The following is a 20,550-nucleotide window of genomic DNA, read 5'->3' on the forward strand; positions in this document are numbered from 1 at the left end:
TTTGTTCAGAACCAGTATTACAGCCATGGAGTCAATTGCAACGATCTGGAAAGCCCTCTCCCACCTCTGACTCTTATGCTTTGTCAGGGCAGGACCTGCCTGGAAAGTACTCAGCTCCCCAGGAAATGGAGGCTCCTAAAGTGGAGGCGCTTTTGGGCCGGGGAAGACAGCTACTAGTGAACAGTCTGAGCCATTCGGAGCGCAGTGAGATATATGCACCTCTATCTATCCCTGACAGCATCGGGAAGACACAGAGAGAGGCACTGGGGGAGACCAATAGGAACCAGCTTCTTACATCCATTGGACTCACAGGAGTTTTTCAGAGGCAGAGTGGGCAAATGGGAAAGATGTTGCAATCAATCAATAAAAGGAGCAGTGGGAGGTCTGACCCATCTCCTAGATGGGGGACTGGACACTGCCTTCTCCCTCCTCCCCAATCATCCCCGCACATGCTCCCTAATCGCTGCCCCATGTTTTATCTTTCCGATCAGAGAACGTGGTTCCAGGTGACTGGCCTTCGCTCAGGCAAGCAGTCCCATCTGCAACTTCTCACATGAGGAAGGGTTTGCAGAATCGGGCTCCGAAGGCCTGATCCTCAGAGGCGCTTAGCCCCTGCAGCTCCCATTCACTTTATTTGGAGCGGAAGCTACTCAGCACTTCTGCAAGTCAAGTCCCCAGAGTGCAAGCTCTCTGGGGCACGTAACGTGTGGTATTCTGTGTGGGCCCCACCCTGCGGACACGACTGGGCACAGGATTTACTACGACGTGGAACAGGAGAGACACTATGGACATGATTTTTAAATACCGTAGGGGGAAATACTTGGAGTTGAAGGCTAGCAGACTGTCCTGCAAGGACCTACCTAAAGTGCAAGCAATGCGGCTGCTCGCGCCTCAAACGCTCACCTCCCGTGTTGGACTGGCTATCAAACCCACTGCTCCCTACTGTCCTTTCCGAGGGGCTTGGCGCTACTGGTTTGGGGAACTTTTCAATAAAGATCATCATTTATGTACTAAAAACCCCAACTCCAGTAAGTCTTACGTTGTCTCGAATATTAATGTCCGACCCCTTGGACAGCAATAGCTTCACCAGTTCAACGTGCTTGTATTCGGTGGCCCAGATCATGGGCGTCCAGCCTCCGTCGTCCTGGGAGGGGAGGGGAGTGCATGAGACACACACAGCATGGACAAAGCAGCGCCTGCCTTGATTTCCATTGGCCCCGTGGGCTGCAGCCGCGACAGGCAGCTCCTCGAAAAGGAAGCTACTGACCCCCTTTGTCTCAGGCCACCACGGGATTGTAAATGGTTGTGGAGAAAACCCTGTTGTCATTCACGCACAGCACAGTGTGGTTCAACCCCATCCGCCCCACTCCTGCATCCCGGCGCCGCACCACCGACTGCAACTGGGTCTCTGGGGGTGGGGGAGAAAGGGCCCGTCTGTGCAGATAAGATTGTAGCATCAGAGCCCAAATGTACATCTGAATTGGGTTGACTGCCAAGGCACCAGGGGAGCTGCCAGTCACATATATAAGGCCCAATGAGCAGCCCAGAACAGGCCTGGAAGAAGGCATGGGGAAGGCAGTGTTGCTGCACGCCTTATGGCTGGATGTCCTATTGAAAATGGCTTAGCTGCCGGCTGCCCCCCACCCTCTGCAGGACAGCTCAAATGGGCCCCAAGTCAGCTTCCTCTCTGGTCCCATTGCTAGGAGGTGGGGTTGTGAGACGCGCCCGCAGGGGCAGACGGAGGCTCTATGAACAGACCCTTGAGATAAAGGCCCCAGGATCAGCAGAGGCCTAGAGGAAGCAGGGAATCGAAAGAGTCAGAAGCAGCACAGAGCACAGCTGTCTGCTGGTGAGTGGGCTGGGCTGCCCGACGTGTGTGGAAGGGAGGCAGAGGAGGAGGGTCTCTCTGTGGTGGCCTTGAAGGCTGGAAAGGTAGGATCAGATTATTGATGGATCACGACCCCATTAGCTAAGCACGTTTGTTTCTCCAGACCGGCCCAGCAGTGTCTGAGTAACCATGCGGAGCGCCGCTGAGACTCCAGGGACAGACCCCAGTTCCTGAACCGTGGAAAGCGCCTGGTCTTGCTCAGGCACCGCGCAGAAGGGCCTTACCTGGCAGTTGACGTCCATCTGCCCGTTGGAGAGAAGGTACTGAACTACGTCGTAATGCCCTTTCTTGGCAGCCAAGTGCAGACATGTGGAGCCCTCAGCATCCTGAGCAACAAAACCACAGAACAACTCAAGGAAAATCATCTCCCGCCCTCCCCGGCGTCGGACATTGTTGGTGTTACAACAGCCGCACTGGGGTATGTCAGAAAGAGACAGGCTAGTGGTCGGAGCACAGGTGACAGTAGGGTGTTAAGCGGAGCCTTGACAAGCCAGCACTAGGAAGCACAGGTGGGGGCTGGGAGGAGGAGAAGGACCTTGGATGAAAAGGCTCTCCTGAGAGCTTTGCAGAGATTGCAGCGCTGGCTGTCTGCTGCTCCCTCGCTCCATCTGCTGATGGTGGTTTTCTTCCCCCTCCCTCTCCCTAGAGCTGCCCCCTATTGCTCCCCCGCTGGAGCCAGAGGGGCAGGAAGGGTGGGGGAGAATTCTCTCCTTTACATAGGCAGAGCTTCAGCACAGGCTGCAACTCTGCCCATAAGGGCCCTTACGTCAGCAGGGCCCCCCTGGGAGAGACAATCTCAACCAGAAACTTAAGGCTTTGCCAACACCTGGGTTTTTTTTATCCCCAGTTGCTAGCCCAATGCAGCTACTCAGTACAAGTCACTTCAGTGCAGTATGTCCACACAGGGGGCTGCCCCGGCACCTCTACACTGGAACCACACGGGGTCCCCATAGAGACAAGGCCTGAAAGAGGGTCTGGAAATGCTGAGGAGAAACTCAGACCAAGTTTTGAAAGCAAAACCCCCTTTGGGGTCTTCGAGTACGAGGGTCTTCTACAGGATGGAAAGGTTGGAGGGCTGGGGTGTGAGTGATGGTGGGAGGGGAGAGACCCACAGCATAAAATCAGAAACCAGCTGTGCTCTGGAGAACCCAAAATTTTACCTCACACAAACTCAATCCAGAGCAAGCCCCGAGGGGCTGAAAATAAATGAAAAATCAAAAGCAACCACCCCTCCCCCAATTTGAACCACATCATCCCTTCACATTAAACCCACAAAAAGCAACGCACTTCAACATAGGAGCACCTCTTTGGCCCACAAGAGTAAGGACACCCTCCCAAATAGGAGTCCAATACAGAGAGCACAGGTGCCTCACAGACAATGCCTGGAGGGGGGGCAATTTAATTGGATGGGGATGTTGTGAAGGCCAAGACTATAAGAGGGTTAAAAAAAAAAAGAGCTAGATAAATTCATGGAGGATAGGTCCGCCAATGGCTATTAGCCAGGATGGGCAGGGATGGTGTCCCTAGCCTCTGTTTGCAAGAAGCTGAGAATGAGCGACAGGGGATGGATCACTCGATGATTACCTGTTCTGTTCATTCCCTCTGGGGCACCTGGCACTGGCCACTGTCGGAAGACAGGATACTGGGCTAGATGGACCCTTGGTTTGACCCAGCATGGCCGTTCTTATGGGGGAGGTGAGGTTTTAGACAGTTTACACTGTGAAGCGCCTCAGAGCAAAGAGGACATTTTTACTCTCTCTAAAGTGTCCCAAAAGTCCCTATACACAAGTGTCCATGAGCACGGTGTTAATAATCAATGGTGTATCTTACTCCTGACAGGTTCCGCACATACAAAGAACAGTGGTTGCACAAAGTTCACTGCAACCTTGACATAAGTGAAAAGCATGCTGGGAATCTGGTTCATAGTTAGCATAAGCACAAAAGGCTTGTAGCTATGTATGACACTGGCTAACACCAGCACCTTTCTGCTAAGATTAACAAGAGGTAACTGTAGTCTCTCAATACACCTGTGTGAGAGCAGGCACAGTTAATATTAAACTCCCACTGACTTCAATGGGACCAGGATGTCCCTCTGACAGGAACAGCAGCAGTTCGCAGGGGGACCCAGGAATGCCCTTGGTCATTAGTTGCCCCTTTCTTGCTTGACAATCCCTCTCTCTCAGCGAGGGGAGGGCAGAGAAGCAGCAGCTAGCATTTCTGTCTCTCTGCAAAAGAACCCCAGTTGATGTAGCAAGGCTGCTATTTTCAAACATGACTAATATTGTACAGGAAACTAATTAACGCAATAAACTTCAGGAATTATTGAATTTCAATAACGATCCCAGGGTTGTAACAGTTCTAATTTACTTTTGCTGGTTAGGATAAGGGTTTTTTTTCCCTTTACCTTTATTAAAAAAAAAAAAATCTCTTTGCACTGTGCCATTATTAAATCACACGACCGGCGTTTGGCAACTGCTTGGGGATGCCCCCGGCACCAGCTAGTTTGAACCTGCACACGCCCCCACACATTGGAGAAGGTCTCCAGGGGAATTGTCAAAGGCCCGATGACAGACTGCATTTGGCCTCTTGTAGCCTGCAAGCAGGGTAATCCCACAGACATAGGCCAGCTCCTCAGTGGGCAAAGCATCATCACCATACTGCTCCATTCCTTAGTGATAGCACAGGCAGCGAGCTGAAGTGAGCAGGTGGTAACCTATATGAAGTTTGTGGCGAGGAGGGCTCCAAATGGCATCTGATTTACAACACTAATAATCCGTCCATGTATTTTACAAGAGGGCTGAAGCAAACAGAGCATGTTACGGGCAGCTGGCCAGCCACACTTTTATTGTATTTGTTTAAATTAAAGGGCTGTATTTTAAAGACAGCTTCTGATTTTGCCACTGCACTTGCAAACTGCTACACAATTAGGTACTTGGACAGCTAAATCCTCTCTCTTTCACCTTCAGTTGATTTGTAGGCACCTAATTAGAGGCCTGTTTAAAAAACTGCCCCCAAAAGCCTAGTGCTGAGTTAATGGAGCACAAAACCAGAGGTTAAAAATCAGAACTCTCTTTGTGCCCATGGAATTCAGAACCAACTATTAATTGTTATTCATTATTTTATGCATCCAGAAGCCCCAAACATGGAGCAGATCCCCATCGTACACTTAGGTAGTAAGAGACAGTCCTTGCCCCAAAGAGCTTGCAATCTAGGTGTTAAATAATTTTAAAAAAATGATTACCACCAGCCAGCCCGACCCAAATGATAGAGGCCCCCTTCCCCTCGAGCTGGGAACTTGCATCCAGACTCAAACCCTTCAAGAAAGGGAAGGAAAGCCTGACCGGCCACTCAAGAAGTAAACGAGGAATCAACGGCTACCTTGGGATCTACCAATGCTCCAGCCTTGATAAGGTACTTCACAGCATCCAGATGGTTATTCTCTGCTGCCTCCATCAGCGGGGTCCTCTGGTCCTCCGAGCAGGTGTCTATGTTAGCACCAGCCTGTTAAATGGCCAAGGTAAACACAACAGCCATTATAATAGCTCCTGTTTATCAACGGCAGGGTATGGGAATACAGATTTGCCAGCATGTTGTCTATTGAGAGAATGATTCACCCACAAAGAAAAGTGATGGGGAAGAGGGGGAGTCAAAGCTGATCTCTTTCCGAGAATCACATTATTTGCTCTCTTCCGTATTCAGAAAGTGGGAGCACAAAGGAACGCACATCTGGACTTAGATGGTCACGGTTATTAACTCATTCTGTGCCACTGTAGAATTCACAGCTGGTCTCTGATCATCTATACAATACCTCAAAAATCTCGATGTCCTCTAAATCCAAAGAGAAGTTCTCTATTTCCAAGAGCCCATCAACTCCATGGGGACGAGGAAACAAAGAGCGATCCCCTCCCTATCCATCACAGGCTGCTCTGGAACGACCTGTTCACATAGTGAGGATAGGGTTTTTCAAAGCGCTCAGCACTGGGAGGACCGCTCCCACTGAAGTCAACAGTAAAATTTCCATTGCCTTCCATGAGAGCCGAGTTAGGCCAATGTGGAGCTGCTTGGGAAAATCCTACCGTTATTTGTTGTCAGAAGGGTACTGTGCAAAGCATTTGGCCTGTTTATTCCCTATGCTTTGCCCAATAACACACAAGCTGCTTCAAAACAAGCAAAAAACAAACCAACCAACCCAAATTCTACAATTCAGAGGCAGGCACAATCCTTGGATTCTGTGGTTAAGAGAAGGCCGATCTACAGCAGTAACAGGCCGACCCAGATTCATCTTTGCACGTAAAAGGGGGCCCACTGCTTCCAGCTATCCATCAGTAGAGCCCTTTGTTTTTATGCTTTTAAAGCTCTAAAACACCCCATTCCCACTGTGGAAGGCGTGTTTCAGGTTAGGGGAGCAGGGGATGTTACTGCCTCAGTATTGTGTTGTCGCAACAGCCTTGCAGTAGGAAATGCATGAGATGATGGACTTGTCCCCATGCTCCATCCTCCTGACATGCTCATCCCTTTAACAGAGTTATTCTTCTACCAGATTTTATTCCTGTGATTCATTGCAAGGCCTTACCCATGCAAGTAGTTCCACTGACTTCAAACAGGACAACTCACCTGGATAAAAGGAGCAGGATTAAGGTGCACATTTTAAAAAGTGACCACTGATTTTGCATGCCTCTATTTTTGGGTGCTCAACTTGAGACACCTTCAGGAGCTTCATTTTCAGAGCACAGGCGGCTAAGCGCTTTCTGAAAATCAAGCCCCTTTGAAGTCTCTCAAATTGGGCACCCAAAATCACCGGCCACTTTGAAAACATGGGCCTATTCATTTTGCTTTACTTTCGTACAAGTTTTAAAAGCCCACTATTTTAAAAACATTCCTTTAAGAGGGTTCCAATGCAAAGCATTTTTTTGTACTCCGGTTCTTGGCGTTAACCACGTGTCTACCTATATACAAACGTATTAGTGTCCAAATCCCATCAATTCACACTCAACAGACCAAAAGAAGAATGCACTATTATTTACAGTGCCTTTGATTTGCAATGGAAGCACTGAGCCGGGGGGGGGGGGGGGGGGGGGGGAGCGCGGACGGACAGCAAATCCTGAGATTAAAGGGGTATAATGGAAGGTAAAGGCTCAGTAGGTTAATTCCCAAATGTTTTTCAGCAATGGAGGGTAGGAAGACAGGGCATGGAGAGAAGCCTCTTGATTTGAAGAATACAAATGGAGATGAACCTGAATCAGCATGTGGCAGATGTCCACGTGCCCGGATTCTGCAGCAGCGTGAAGAGGGGTTCTCTTATTCTGGTGCTCCATTTTGAAGTTGGGATCAATCCCGTCCACTGAAAAACAAACAGAGACTCTTCTCCAGCTGGGCTACAGAGATCAGCAGAATCACCACCAGTGAACTGCCACCAATCTCGCTTGGGAGCTTAAATTAAATTGTTGTTACATCCTTGCTATCACCAAGTGCTAAAACAATGAAACCCCAGAGTGACTAGTTTTGTAGACCAGGCAGTTCTCCGATACGATGGGAACTACCTTTTAACACAAGAGACGGTCTCATGGCTGCCTCTCTTCCCATTTCCTGTCCTGCATGCCACCTCCCCTCTCATTCACAATTCTCTAACATCCTGATGGCGACAACAGCAGTTGTTGACATGGATTAAATAATTTCCCTATTACTTCTCCATCTGTAGCGTCTTTTACAATAATAATAATACCACCATCACCTAACTCTGATATAGTGCTTTTCATCAGTAGATCTCAAAGTGCTTCATGGTCTCTAACATATTTATCTTCTGTGAGGTAGGGCCGTGCTATTATCCCCACTTTACAGATGGGAAACTGAGTGCCTTGCCTAAGGTCACATAAGAAGTCTGTGGCAGAGCAGAGAATTGAACCCAAGTTCTAGGATAGTACTTTAACCACTGCAGCCAGGGAGAAGCCAACAGCATGTGACCAGCTTGCTCTCTCTGGACCACCAACAAGTCCTTGATGGATCACTAGCACTCCTCTTCTGTCTCTGTAAACATTGGGCTCCACTGAAGTCAATAAAGCTACTCCAATTAACACCAGCTGAAGATCTGGTCCAGCTGTGCAGAAACTGAAAGATGATAATGATGGCCAGCCAATAATGGCTGGGCATGACAATATGGTATGTAGGATGAAGTCGTAGTTACACAAAACACCAGTGAATCCAATTTCACTACTACCGAGGACTCAGACAATGAAGTCAATATTTGCCAAAAGGACAAAGGTGTTTGTTAAAAGAAAAAAACTGAAAGTATTTGCAAAAGTGTATTGCAAAACACTGGAGAGGAACGAACACAATCAATAGAAAAAACTACTCAACAGTGTCCTGCAACCAAAACAAAAAGAGCAAATATTCCCATGTGATCAGTGATAAAAGCAACTTCAGAATCTCAAAATTATCCTCCAACTGCAGTTTATTAAGCACCTTAATAATAAAGCTTTGCACACTGAGGATCTTTCATTCTCTGCAAACTCACTGAGAGTATTAATTTAAAACACCCTCCTTACCGCATGTAAACATCCCCCCACTCGTTATGAGGCTAGGCAAATTGCGACAGTTTGGAAAATTACATGGAGGGTGTTTGAGGGCAGTTAAGGATGGGCATCTGTATAAAACGGTGTCCACATTCAGATGCAAACTCAGATGGGTCCACATATGAGAGAGGAGAAACAACTGCCAACGATAAGTTATTGGCAAAACTGATTTCAGCTTCCAACACCCTCCCACCTGGGCCAACGGGGAATGCAAAGTAGGGAACTGCACTGTGGCAATTGACTTGCAGGAGCTGGAGTACTGCCAAACTAGCACTTTCTGGGAAGGATCCACTTACCCAACATAAGCAGGACCTTCTGAAGTTCCCCTTGCCTGGCAGAGAAGTACAGCTGCTTCGGGTGGAACCGTAACTTCTTGGGTCTGTAGCAGGGAGGAAACAGGCTTATTATTTACTCTTAAAGAAAAATCCCAAGAGTTCTGTCTTCTCCTGACTGCCATCGGTTCATCCCATGTTCCTAAGGAATATCAGGAAGTACCACGTGCATCTCCTCTCCTTGAAGGGCACCTTACTACCACCCTCTGCCAAGCCGCTTCAGACATACCATGGACAGCCCTATTGCCGAGCCCACTAGACAGAGTCTTTGGGTTCACCCAGTGGATGTCCCTCGCTGAAAGTGAGAGAATGCAGCTACTGCAAGCCCTTTGGCTTTTTACCACACCCGCTCAAGCAGGGTGTGACCAGGGTCACACGGCTGCGCACACAGAGCGAGGCGTTAGAGGCAGGAAGCAGCATTTTCTCCCCGCGACTCCTTTAGCAATACCTTTCGTGTGACCGTTCCATGGGGTTCAGCTGCTCAACAGACCTCTTCCATGGCTGCTAACAGCAGCCATTAATTACCTTGTTTTTGGAGGACTCCGGGCTCCTCGGAATATCTAGTAGGATGGTTCTATTTAGGCAACTGTCTGAAGGGAGAAGGCTCAAAGGAGCCAGACAGAGGGAGCTCCTGACTTTGGGGTTCACTCTTGTTGGTGTGCTAAGAGTTTGAATGGGGATCCCTGGTAGGTCAACCTTGATAGTCCGGTCTGTGGAAAGGCAGACTAATCCCCACTAGCAAATCCATCAGCATGATGGAGGCAGCAGAAGCTGGGCTCAGAATCCACAATCCTCAGTGGAGAATGACCGATCTGAATAGAAACACACTGGGTTCAAGTGGGCCTCAAAGCCCAAAGAGACTAAATCCTGGTTTGTTACAGCCCAATGAACCAGGGTGGCACTGGAGAGACTCAGGGCCCAATGAACCAGGGTGGCACTGGAGAGACTCGGGGGCCAGTTCTTACTTTTCTGAATCCAGGGCAATCAAAGCGCTTTCCAAGGTTTCTTTAACTGGTCCCTGAGGCAGGCCAGTGGCAGGCTTCACAAAAACAGAAGACCCAGCCAAATCAAACCCCTCGGTAGCCAAACTCTCTGGCTTGTCTTCCTCAGACAACTGTGTTCCAATGCCACTGAAGTGAGAGAGAAAGAGACACAAACGTAAGCATTAAACCCAGACAAGAGCACATACATCTTATGCCAAATAAGGAAAGAAAACGAGTTTTAAATGCAAATGCCTTAAACAATTTTGAAAAGTGGCCTCTTGGCCAGAATTCTCCTCGGACCAGAAGTAACGTTACCCTCTCATTAGAGTAGTTGTGCTCTATGTAACATATCTGGGGACACAGCTACTACTGCAGCATGGGGCAGAGAGCAAATGACAAAGATCATTAGCACACGTTCAGATAAACCTCAAGATTTAGGATCTCTCTTAAGCGCTGCTCAATACTGAAGACTTCCAGAACAGGTGGTGATTTGCGTCTCACTCGGATTTTCTCTATGCACACATGCTGGTTGGTTGGAGCCACATGTGTTATGGTCCAGTGCTATGTAAGCTTGCTCTCGGAGATGATATCTGCTAACCCCAATCCTGACCTGCAGACACCCACTACTAATCCAGTCCTAGGCTCCTCACGCAGCTCTCCCTGCTAATGTTGGGCCTCTCTCGAGCAGAATGCAAGATGTGCTGAATTACATAGTGGTTTTATGAGGTGGACAAATGTCTCTGGGGACTGGACTGACACCAAGAACTCATTTAACTTGTGACATGGGAGGCCAGGTCTTCAGAGGTGGACGTCTAGTGCATCATCCTGGTCCAGCCTTCAGCTTCCAGCTGCTGTATTTGGCACATAAGACAAGAACCAGGAACCTACTTGATCCATGAAGTGGTGGTGGTGGTGGTGGTGGTGGGTTTCAGACATAAATCAAGGCACAATGGAGGACCCGATGCTTCAACTGAGCAGCAACTCACCTCCCTGTAGTGGTGTCTGCCCTTCCCTCCAGAGCCACTGGCTTCTCCTGCTCGTAGGTCAGCAACACTGTGGAGGTCGTGTCTGCTTTTGCTATCGTCACCTCCTTCGCCTTCGAGGCCTCTTCCCCGCAGTGCGGGCAGTAGCTCGTGTCATTAACCTGGGAGGCACAGTTCTTGTGGAAACGGTGGGAAATGCTGCTTTCAGGCTGACACTCCATGAAAGTGCCCTGGGGGGAAAGAACACACAGAAGTAGTTCACATGTTCAGTCATAAATAATAATGTTCTTCACTCTTCTCTTTACTATCACCTTTAGTATCGCTTTAGTATCACCAGCACATGCCGGGAAGGAAGGCCAGAATTATCACCATTCTACAGATGAACAGCAGCAATGAGAAACAACTGATTGGCTAGGATTACAAACCAAGCCACTAACCGATCTGGTAACAGAACCCAGGAGTCTTGGTTCCCCTCTCTCTGCTCTAACATCTCCCAACATCAAAACTCTTGCTGGTGTTTCTAGAAACACAAGCTCTACTATATGGCATGTTGTAATGGCTTCTACATTGGAGTCACACTTCCCCTTTCCCAGTGGATGCTCTCTCTGTGCACACAATGCTCCCAAAAGCAAAAGGGGCACATGTCAAGATGACAGGTCTGCACACTAAGAAAATCTGACAATTGACCTTTAGTGCAGGCCTTCACTTACAGGTGTGCTGTAAAGCTACACTGACAATGGAGTTAATGCCTGGCCTTACCTACACAGAACTACACTCCTAAACCAATCTCAGAGAACCCATGCAAGGAGTTACACCGATGTAGCAACTTCAGTTTCTAAACCAACTTAGCTACATCAGGATGACTTTTCTGTTTACTCAAAGCCCTATAACAGTGCACTGTAGAACGCCACTTAACCGGCTGCTAATGACTTTCTTCTCCTCTCTCCAAAATCCTCCAACACTTCCTGATGACTTGAAGTTATCCCAGAATCCATCATTCCGTGGCACCAGTGTTACCTGAAGCCCATTATTGTGATGGCACAGACTGATGCACTCTGGGATAGCTGGGAGCTGGGGCCAATGGGAGCTGCGGGGGCGGCATCTGTGGATGGGGCAGCGCGCGGAGCTGCCTGGCCGTGCCTCTGAGTATTATGTAGGAGCCAGAGGAGGGTCATGGTGGCTGCTTCCTGGGAGCCGCACGGAGTGGGGCAAGCCCCCGACCCCGCTCCCGGCGGGAGCCGAGGGCCAGATTAAAAGGGATGTGGCCCGCGGGCCGTAGTTTGCCCACCCCTGTTCTAAGAGATCTGCTCTAGGAATTATTTTGGGGAAGTTCTCTGGCCCTGTATTACACAGGTGGTCGGACTAGATGGTCACAATGGTCCCTTCTGGCTTTGGAATCTACAAAGGTAAACTGGGAATGGTTCTTATGGGAAAGAGCCGGGGGGGGGGGGGGGGGGGGGAAGGGAAGACACCCACGGCCCTGAAATTCTTAAGGCCTCCAACATGGTATACCTGTCAGGCTGGATCAGTCAATAATATTCTTTGAAGTTCCTCTGGAGGCTAAAGGTACCCCAGGGTATGTTACCTAGCTGCCACTGTACCTTGCCACAGCACTTGAAGCAGCATTTCCCAGCAGTGAGAGGGAGAAAAGATACGCGTGATCACTGAAAGGCAGCATGGCAGGCCTCTCCATTAGGCACCCGCAGCACCCCTGGGGCCCCCCAGGCTAAAATGAGAGACTTACTGCAGTGCAGAAGTACCCGCAGCCAGGGCAGCACTGGTGTTTCACCATTCTCCCTCTGTGGTCCTCGCACAGCACCAAGAGCTGGACCTTGTTCGACGGGCGCATCAGCTCATATTTCACCACGCTGTTTGTGCATCGGCCCAGCTGGACCAGGAATAATGAAAGGAAATGCAATTACTGGAGACCAAAACACAGACAACCCTCTCGGCTTGTGCACATTGCCGTGATGAAACCTGGCCTCTTCACAGCCATTCAGATGCACGCCAGACAGCATTAGCCGTCCAATAGGGAGCAGGGAAAGCTGCTCTCACAGGAAGAAATGCATCATTTACTAACTAACATGCATATGGACCAGAGAGTCATTCAGTCCTCATAAGGAAATTCATAACTGGAAATACGCAAGAGCCAAGCCCTAGCAGCAGAATGGGCAGCCCCTGGGTTTGAGTCACCAAACACTCCCTCTCATTCTGCCAGAAACGGAGGGTGTCATTGACAGAGGGAACAAGACCTAATGCACCAAAGCGTGTTACTGTTCGAAAGTGAACACATCATGAGACAGAGGGAGAATCACTGGGCAATTAAATTATGGCTTGCGCTTGTTGAGGTCCCGTGCTGGAACACGCTCAGGTATGTTAAGGGCCAGATTTTCACAAAAGCTCAACACACTGCGTGAGCACTGTGTGCTGAAACCTTTAAAAAAAATAAATCTGGCCTTCTAGGGATAGAGTTGCCATCAATGTCTGATTCAAAGGATCCTTATGTTCTCTCCCACTACCTTAGGTTATTAACGTATTTTCACGATCACCTATATCAACACCTATGCTGCTTGCTTTACTAGATCAGAGAAACCAGTGCTTCCCTCTGCTGCATTCGCACTTATACATCTCATCATTTTCACTTCCTGGATGCCAAGCTCTAGGCAGCATGGGGTTATGTTTGAGTTTCCAAAACTTTCACCAACTCCTTAAATTCTACCCCACCAGCACCGCCTGCAAAAAAACTCCCCCCCCCACCCCTTAAATACCATGACAACCTATTGTGAAAAACATCCCTACCAAATCAAAACTCACTGACGTGACTGTCAACACCGCTGCTTGGGTCAGAAGTGCCACTAATAAAAGTGGCACCCTCTCACTCAGAGTGAGCTGAAAATTAGCGAACGAATTCCCTTGTTTTACCTAAAGACTAAGCAAATTTGATCAGACATACAGCAGGTTGGCCTGTCTGTATTAAATAGTCCTGCTGTTACCTTGGTCACACTTTCTATTAAGGTTTCATTTCCAGGTAGTTTTTAAAGAGTACATAAATGATTAATAGCTCTTTTATCAAACTGACAATCAATTGTTACAGAGGCCAACAGGTGGCTTATAACCTTTGATAACCCCTTCCAATGTTGTGCTTACAACATCCAGCTATGTACTAGTCATATAACATGCTTAAAACATCTATTAGCCACTTATTAATGCTTTATAACATAGAACCTTAATATAAAGGGTGGCCATTATTCCCTCAGCCTGCTCACCCCCAATTTGTCTGGGAAAGGGATCTCTCAGAGAACTGTATAGCTTCTTGCCAGATCCTCTCTTCCTTGTCTAAAGACCCCTGAGAATGAGACTCCAGGTCTCTTCCTCCCCAAGGCTCTAGGGATGTTTTCCCTTCAATGACTAGCTCTTGTCTCGCATTGGGGATTCCTTTGCCCTGGGGTACTTGTGTGCGTAGGTGACTGGAATACAGGTGGCCTGCGAAAGGCTAATTATCTCCCCCTCCCAATTCTTTCCAGAACCCAGAAAAAGAAGTTGAACAATTCTGATTCCCTGCCCCGTGCAAGTGATGCTGTGTTCTGCGGGGAAGGCAAGCGTATCCCATTAAAAAGGAAGTTTAACAGTTTGTTTTCTTGCTTGAAGTGGTGCCTCTCAAGCTCCCCAGAGAGGACGAATCAGGGGCTTACTTCAGAGCTGCTGGCAGCCACTGGAACCAGGCGAGCTCCGCTGTGGTTAATTGAAAGTCACAAGCGTAGCACTTTTCAGCCAGCAGAACCTGAAGGCAGCACAGGGCTTCTGGGATCTAGAAAGCCTTGTAGCAGAGGAGTAATGTAGGGGAGGGGAAGTATAGGTGGGAGTTAGTGGGCAGGCAACTGCTCCAGAAACGCTTTCCAAGCGCTAGGAAAGGTCTGTATTGGCGCCTGGGTAATCAAGAGAAACGGCCTCCCATGTTTCCTCAGTTTGAATGTTCTCAGTCTGATGCATGCGAATGTATTTTATTCCACTTGGTTTGGAGAGCCTTTATTTTAACAAGCCAGCCCAGCCGGACAGCCTGAGACAAGCAGCCCAGAACCACCTGCTGCCCCTGCTCCGTTCGCTCTCCAAGAGTGCCAACCCCTACCGCTGGGCTGGCTTGGTGTCACAGTGGCAGTGGGTGGCTGATGTGTATGGAGAGCTGGAGCTCGTGTTCCCAGCCCAAGAAAAGGGCTCGGTGTCGCTGTTCAGACAAAGCGGCGGGTCCCAATCTTACCGTGTTGTAGCGCCTCTGCATGGCCTGGTAGATGCTCCCTGCACTACACCCCATTCAGCTGCTAAGTCTCCTTTGTCCCCTCTCTCCCCTCTTCTGCCTCCCTTTCTCTTTTTCCTTCTCATTTTGTATCCTCCCCTCTTTAACTTTTTGCTCCTTTCCTTGTGTGTGTGTGTGTGTGGGGGGCTTCCCTGGCTCTCTCTCCTCCCTATGCCCCTCTCACCAGAGCTGCACACGCCATCGGGGGAAGAGTCTACTGGCGCTTCTGTGCAGCTGCAACACGTGCTCCTGAAGCTGAGCAATATCCCCCGAGAGCCTAGTCACAGGGCTGAAGCAGGAGGAACAGCAGGCGGCTTTCAAGCAGCTGACAGCCACTCTACCTGCTGCAATACATGGGCAGCGGGGAGAGTTCTTGGTCCTATTTGCTCCCAAACCGCCCTCTGCATGGACTAGTCTGGGGACCTGCCCCAGGCTGGGAAACGAGCCTGTAAACGGAGTGCACTTATGTTCTCAGCACAGACCTCTTCAGACTCCTGCCGTCAAAGTCAAACCAACTCAGCACATCCAATGGCCCTCCCCAAAGAGCAGGCAGAGTCCTCAGCGTGTGAAGCAGATGGGACTAACCCTTCCATGGGAGGAAGCCGAGAGAAGCTGAAGGAGGGGCTCCTACCTCATTGTCCACGCTCTCCGTTGCCATGCACTGGTTGTTGGCTAACGTGGTAATCTCTCGGCTTCTGGGGGTTTCCATTCGACAGCTACAGAGAGGCACTTCCTGAAGACCATCCATTTCCATTGCTTCAGGGCCATTAGAGAGACCTACAGTGCGAAAGTCAAGTCAGTCAGCTCTGTAATTACCTCCTGAGAACACTCACAGGGAAGAAAAGGGGACAGTTGGTCAATGTTAGCTTTACCCTTCTAGAGCCCTCTCCATACAAGGTTCTCAAAGCACTTTACAAGCCTAAGGTACGCAATTGTTCTTATTCCTATCCTACAGATGGGGGAAACCAAGGTACTTAGTGTGGAGTTTTCAGAAGTGTCCAGTGTTGGTCTAACTCTGCTCCCCCTGGGAATTTTACCACTGATTTCAATGGAAGCAGACACTGATGACAACTGAAAACCCCACCCCAGAAAGAGTGACTGGCCCAAAGTCACACAGTGCACCTGTGACAGAGAACGCAGGAGTCCTGACTCCCAATACTCTAAATATCAGATAACTTGACCAACTGCAGTTCAAAGTCTGAAGCTACATTATAGCAGCATGGCAGAATGTCAGGAAAGTATTTCATCACTGGCTTCTGTTTGCAAAGGCTTCTGACATGGTTGAAAAATATTCCTTGGCACATTTAGTCTGAGCCAGGGACGGAATATTTGAATCCTGATCTGAACAGTGTTCCTTACACATTTTTGAGTTACAGAAACACAATTTTTTTTTTAAACTTCCTATACATGTCCCCTTGGCTGATTCAAAACTGTCTTGTTCTTCAGAGCCAAGCCTGGGAAGCTATTAGGTCTTCAAGTGAAGTAATCATGCTTCTTTTGAATTTAAAAAATAAAAAAGCTTCAAAAGGGGAGTTATTTTATTCTGGGCAAAGGTTGAAACACCAATACTAATCACTCAGGTCACGGTAGAGATTCCCCTCTGGTGACACTATGAAATCAACATTCTTTTTCTTCTCTGAGGACACTATTTTAAGGGTTAAAAAATGATCTGTTTTCATCTCGTAAGGAACATCCCCAAGCTGTAAGTATTAGGCTTCCAAGAACCACTACAGTCCACGGATAAAGTCTGTCTCTACTGCAGCCAACTAGCTGAACGAGACAGCTAAGGATGGGTCATGACAGTGTGGTGAAGGCCCCTGTACATTTTTGTGTAAAAGCCATATAAAGCCTTAAGAAAACGGAGCCTTTGCCAGGATCACAAGGTGAGGAGCAGTTTATTTCTCCGTCCAAGCTGCCATTTCAACAGCCCTTCTGACATTCAGCGGATCCAGTCAAAACCCCCACCACCAGCTCACGGGGGTTTGGGGGAGGAAGAGAAATTGACTTTCCGTGCATGGTGGACACGCCCACCAGCTCTGTGAAGTCCCATGATCGAAAGAATACGGCAGACTTCCAAAGGCGGCACAGTGTGGGGGAGAGTCAGTTTGATGATGAAGCGCTGGACTCAAGACAAATTCAGCACTGGGAACAGCAGCCTTCTCATTAGAAGAGGCCTCTCTGGAGCCAACAGGCAGACAGCCCTGTAATCGGCTCCCCGGGCACTGCCCTCCTGCGTAGGAGAAGCATTCCATCCTCAGGGAGTCGACCTGCCCATCTCAGAACGTACTTACAGTCATGATCCAACGCACCCCACTTTGCAATAGTCACACTGCAGTGTTGGGGGCTAGGACTGTAGAATACTGCACGGCTGCAGCGTGGTACTTTTTGGGTAAATAAGGGTTTTTTTAAAGGGAGGAGGGAGCTGCAAAACTGGGCAGACAAAAATCGTGGGAGAAAAAGTCAGCCAAAACTATGAAGGCGTGCATCCTCCCTGAGAAGTGTTTGCAATCTTAAAATCCACCAACAAAACCCAGTAACCTAATTTAAGCGGGGTTCCCTCCCTTGAACCCCGTTCTGCACACCACTTGGCCCAGACAGTAACGGTGCCACCTATGTCCCTGAGCTCAGTGAGATTAGCTAGCTGCCTTTTTAATGATGCATCTCTTCAAATTCTCCTATCAGTAGCCACCAGGGGGCATCATCTTAATACAGAGGATAAGACCAAGGAAACAAAGAACCAAAATGGTACATGGCCATATTTAGAAAGCTGACACTCACCTTCTGATTGTGAAGATAGAATTCCCTTTACTCGGAGATCCAAAGAATCAAGAGACACTTCCATGTATTCCATACTATTCTCCTGCCCAGCTCCCTCTCTGCCTCCCAAAGGTGGTTTATACGCTTCAGTACCTAAATTAAAATATACATATATTTATATAGCAAAAAAAAGAGTGTGTATGTATAAAGGCCACATTCATCACAAGAAAGCAGTATGCAGGCAATGCTCCTAAGAGTCTATAAATACAGATGCACACAGAATAATGAAAACGTAACATCTGGGCACGTATGTTACAACTGATCTCTTATCTCTTATTTCCTTCTCTGTATGAGCGGGTAGATATTTCACTTCCACTTAGGTAACGATAAAAGAAGAAAACGAGAGAAAGAAGTCCTGCCTTCCAAACACACATCTGTCTGCTGCTGCACTGTATCAGCAGCCGAAGCTTAAACGGCAAGAGAAAGGGATGGAAGCCTGGCTCCCCCTGACTTACCCCACAATCTCTCTAGGCCACTGCCCCAGCCAGGCAGTGCAAACGAACCAATAACGTACACATAAAAACACTGGAAGGGAATGGGACAGCTGACATTCAGATTAATGGGAGGGGGAGCGAAAGTGCCCAGTCCTACCATTAAATAAGCAATGCTGCCGCTGAATCGAGATTTTGGGAGGGGGAAAGGGATATTTGGGAATCTTTTCAGGCATTTCAAGTCCCTTTAGATTCACCCATCTTCACACTTGTTTCTTGCTTGCTCCTACCACTTAGTCTCATTGGTGCCAACCGGCTTTTGTTCCCCTGGATGACTGGGGAACATCTGGTTTTCACGCCAACACCTGTATTTGCAGGTCAGCAACGGGACCCAGGCCTGCATTTTAGTATTAGCTATTTGCCCAGAAGTGATTGGCACCCCCACTTCCTATTAATAAAGTTTCCATCATCCAATCAGGGAAAAGAAACACCGGGCACGACTGATGTGATCGCTGTCACCCTATGAACCAACCCAGGGACTGAAATGCGTTCACTCAGCCCGTTATGATAGAAGTTGGTAAAAGTCAGTTTGTCTGCAGAAAGTTTGCACGCAGAAAGACCGCTTCACCCATTGGATAAACCATTTGATGGTGAAGGAGAAGTGTGAACCTTTAATAACGGAGCTGACTGAAAGGTTTCACCGCTGTACTCCTGGAGACTCAACCTCTTTCACCCTACGGCCAAAGAACTGATCAGACCCACCCGCCCTTCAATCTCTCTTTGCAGCAGCGCACGAAAGGGCAGTGTATGCTGTACAGTATGTTGCACATTTTGGGTCAAATACATTCGACACTCTGAACTTTGCCCTCATTGTGGAGGTGCCAAGAGGCCAACCATCACACACTTTGCATTGCTTCCATATAATGGGAATACCCAAAACCAGGCATAGGCAACTGCCCAAGAGCCATCAAGCCTCATGCCCCAGCCTACATGGTGGTTTTCCTGTGTCCCTTCTGAGCATACTTGGATGAGTTTGTGAGATTTGCTTGGATCTTAATTCTTATTACAGAAATGCCACCCGATTGGCTCCGTCTCTGCCACGGGCTCTGATTATGGTACTCTTTCCTCTGGTTGGACGAGGCAGGCAAGAGAACAATCCCATGACTAACTGGGAAATGTTCACCTAAGGAGCAGCAGCCAATCTGCCCCCACTGCCTTCTACCCAAACCGATGCAGCCTTTCTGCTTGTTGGCTCTTCTGCTGTCTTGGAGGAAGAACAAAGATTGGGGGTTATTCCCAAATCTGCCATGTTACCTGAAAAACCTACTGATTCCTTTGTGAAGGGAGAAGTGCCCATAAGTGCTTCACACACAATCACTGGCTGCTGGGCATCCGTGTTCTGAAGTATAGAGGATTCACATGCGGGAAATTCACGGGGGCAGAGACTGTTTTGTTCTGTGTTTGTACAGCGCCTAGCATGCTGGGGTTCTGGCCTATGACTGGGGCACCTAGGCGCTACAAAAATACAAATACTAAATAATAATGTCTATCTGCAACAGTAGCTGTGTCGACGACCCTGGTTACACCAGGGTTCTATATTGCTCCACTGTGCCCCTGAACCTTTTCAAAATCTCAAAACAGTTGAGGTTTTGTGGGTGGTTTGGGGGCAAAGTCAATGTGCGGCTGGTGGTGTAAAACCAAACAGCACTGTAAAATGCATGGGGATAGCTCTTTTGTACCTGGGGCCCTAACGTAGCTGAAGTTCAAGTGTAAACTGGCCCTAAGCGTCTTCTTCAAAGCTGGTGAAGACAGGGATGCTGGTGTAAGTTCCTATGCAAATCCTGAGATGCATTTGAAGGTAACCTCTTACCCTGTAATCATTTTCCACTCAAGCCCTTCCCTCCTCCCACTTATCCTTAACATCTACAAAGGCAAGGCAACAAATCAACTGGGAGTAGAGGCCACCATTCTTTTATCTTCACCTGGAAGGCCGGTTTCTGTATAGTTAGCAGACAAATGCAAGTGATTACCTAACACACTGGCTTGTTTCTTTTTATTCCTCCTCCTCCTCTTCCGGGTGGGTTTCAGCCACGGGCTGTCCGTCTTTCCTTTCCTCTTCAGCAGTTTCTTCTTGATGCTGGACTCGGAGCTCTGAATAACCAGAAAGGCCATTTGCACACAAAGCACACCCGGACTGGTGGCCAATACTCATTTCCACCCACGTTAAGGCCACTTACACCACCAGAGTGATGTCAG

At 48.5% G+C, this 20,550-nt stretch overlaps 1 protein-coding gene across 7 annotated transcripts in view; it reads right to left on the bottom strand.

Moving 5' to 3' along the window:
• Positions 1–20,550, bottom strand: part of EHMT1 (euchromatic histone lysine methyltransferase 1) — a 163,030-nt gene that overhangs the window by 32,088 nt on the left and 110,392 nt on the right. For 6 of the 7 annotated variants that reach the window (XM_054007471.1, XM_054007465.1, XM_054007468.1 and 3 more), the window contains 12 exons: positions 20,325–20,445; positions 17,825–17,956; positions 15,678–15,823; positions 12,500–12,643; positions 10,759–10,985; positions 9,755–9,919; positions 8,754–8,836; positions 7,123–7,229; positions 5,267–5,389; positions 3,958–4,113; positions 2,113–2,214; positions 1,040–1,144 (listed from right to left, as the gene is read on the bottom strand). In XM_054007471.1, the coding sequence (XP_053863446.1) occupies positions 1,040–1,144; positions 2,113–2,214; positions 3,958–4,113; positions 5,267–5,389; positions 7,123–7,229; positions 8,754–8,836; positions 9,755–9,919; positions 10,759–10,985; positions 12,500–12,643; positions 15,678–15,823; positions 17,825–17,956; positions 20,325–20,445 (1,611 nt within the window). The remainder of the gene's footprint in view (positions 1–1,039; positions 1,145–2,112; positions 2,215–3,957; positions 4,114–5,266; positions 5,390–7,122; positions 7,230–8,753; positions 8,837–9,754; positions 9,920–10,758; positions 10,986–12,499; positions 12,644–15,677; positions 15,824–17,824; positions 17,957–20,324; positions 20,446–20,550) is intronic. The other variant, XM_054007470.1, reaches the window with a different exon arrangement.

The sequence above is a fragment of the Malaclemys terrapin genome, chromosome 17 (genome assembly GCF_027887155.1).
Source record: "Malaclemys terrapin pileata isolate rMalTer1 chromosome 17, rMalTer1.hap1, whole genome shotgun sequence".
In the NCBI taxonomy this organism is placed as follows: domain Eukaryota; kingdom Metazoa; phylum Chordata; order Testudines; family Emydidae; genus Malaclemys; species Malaclemys terrapin.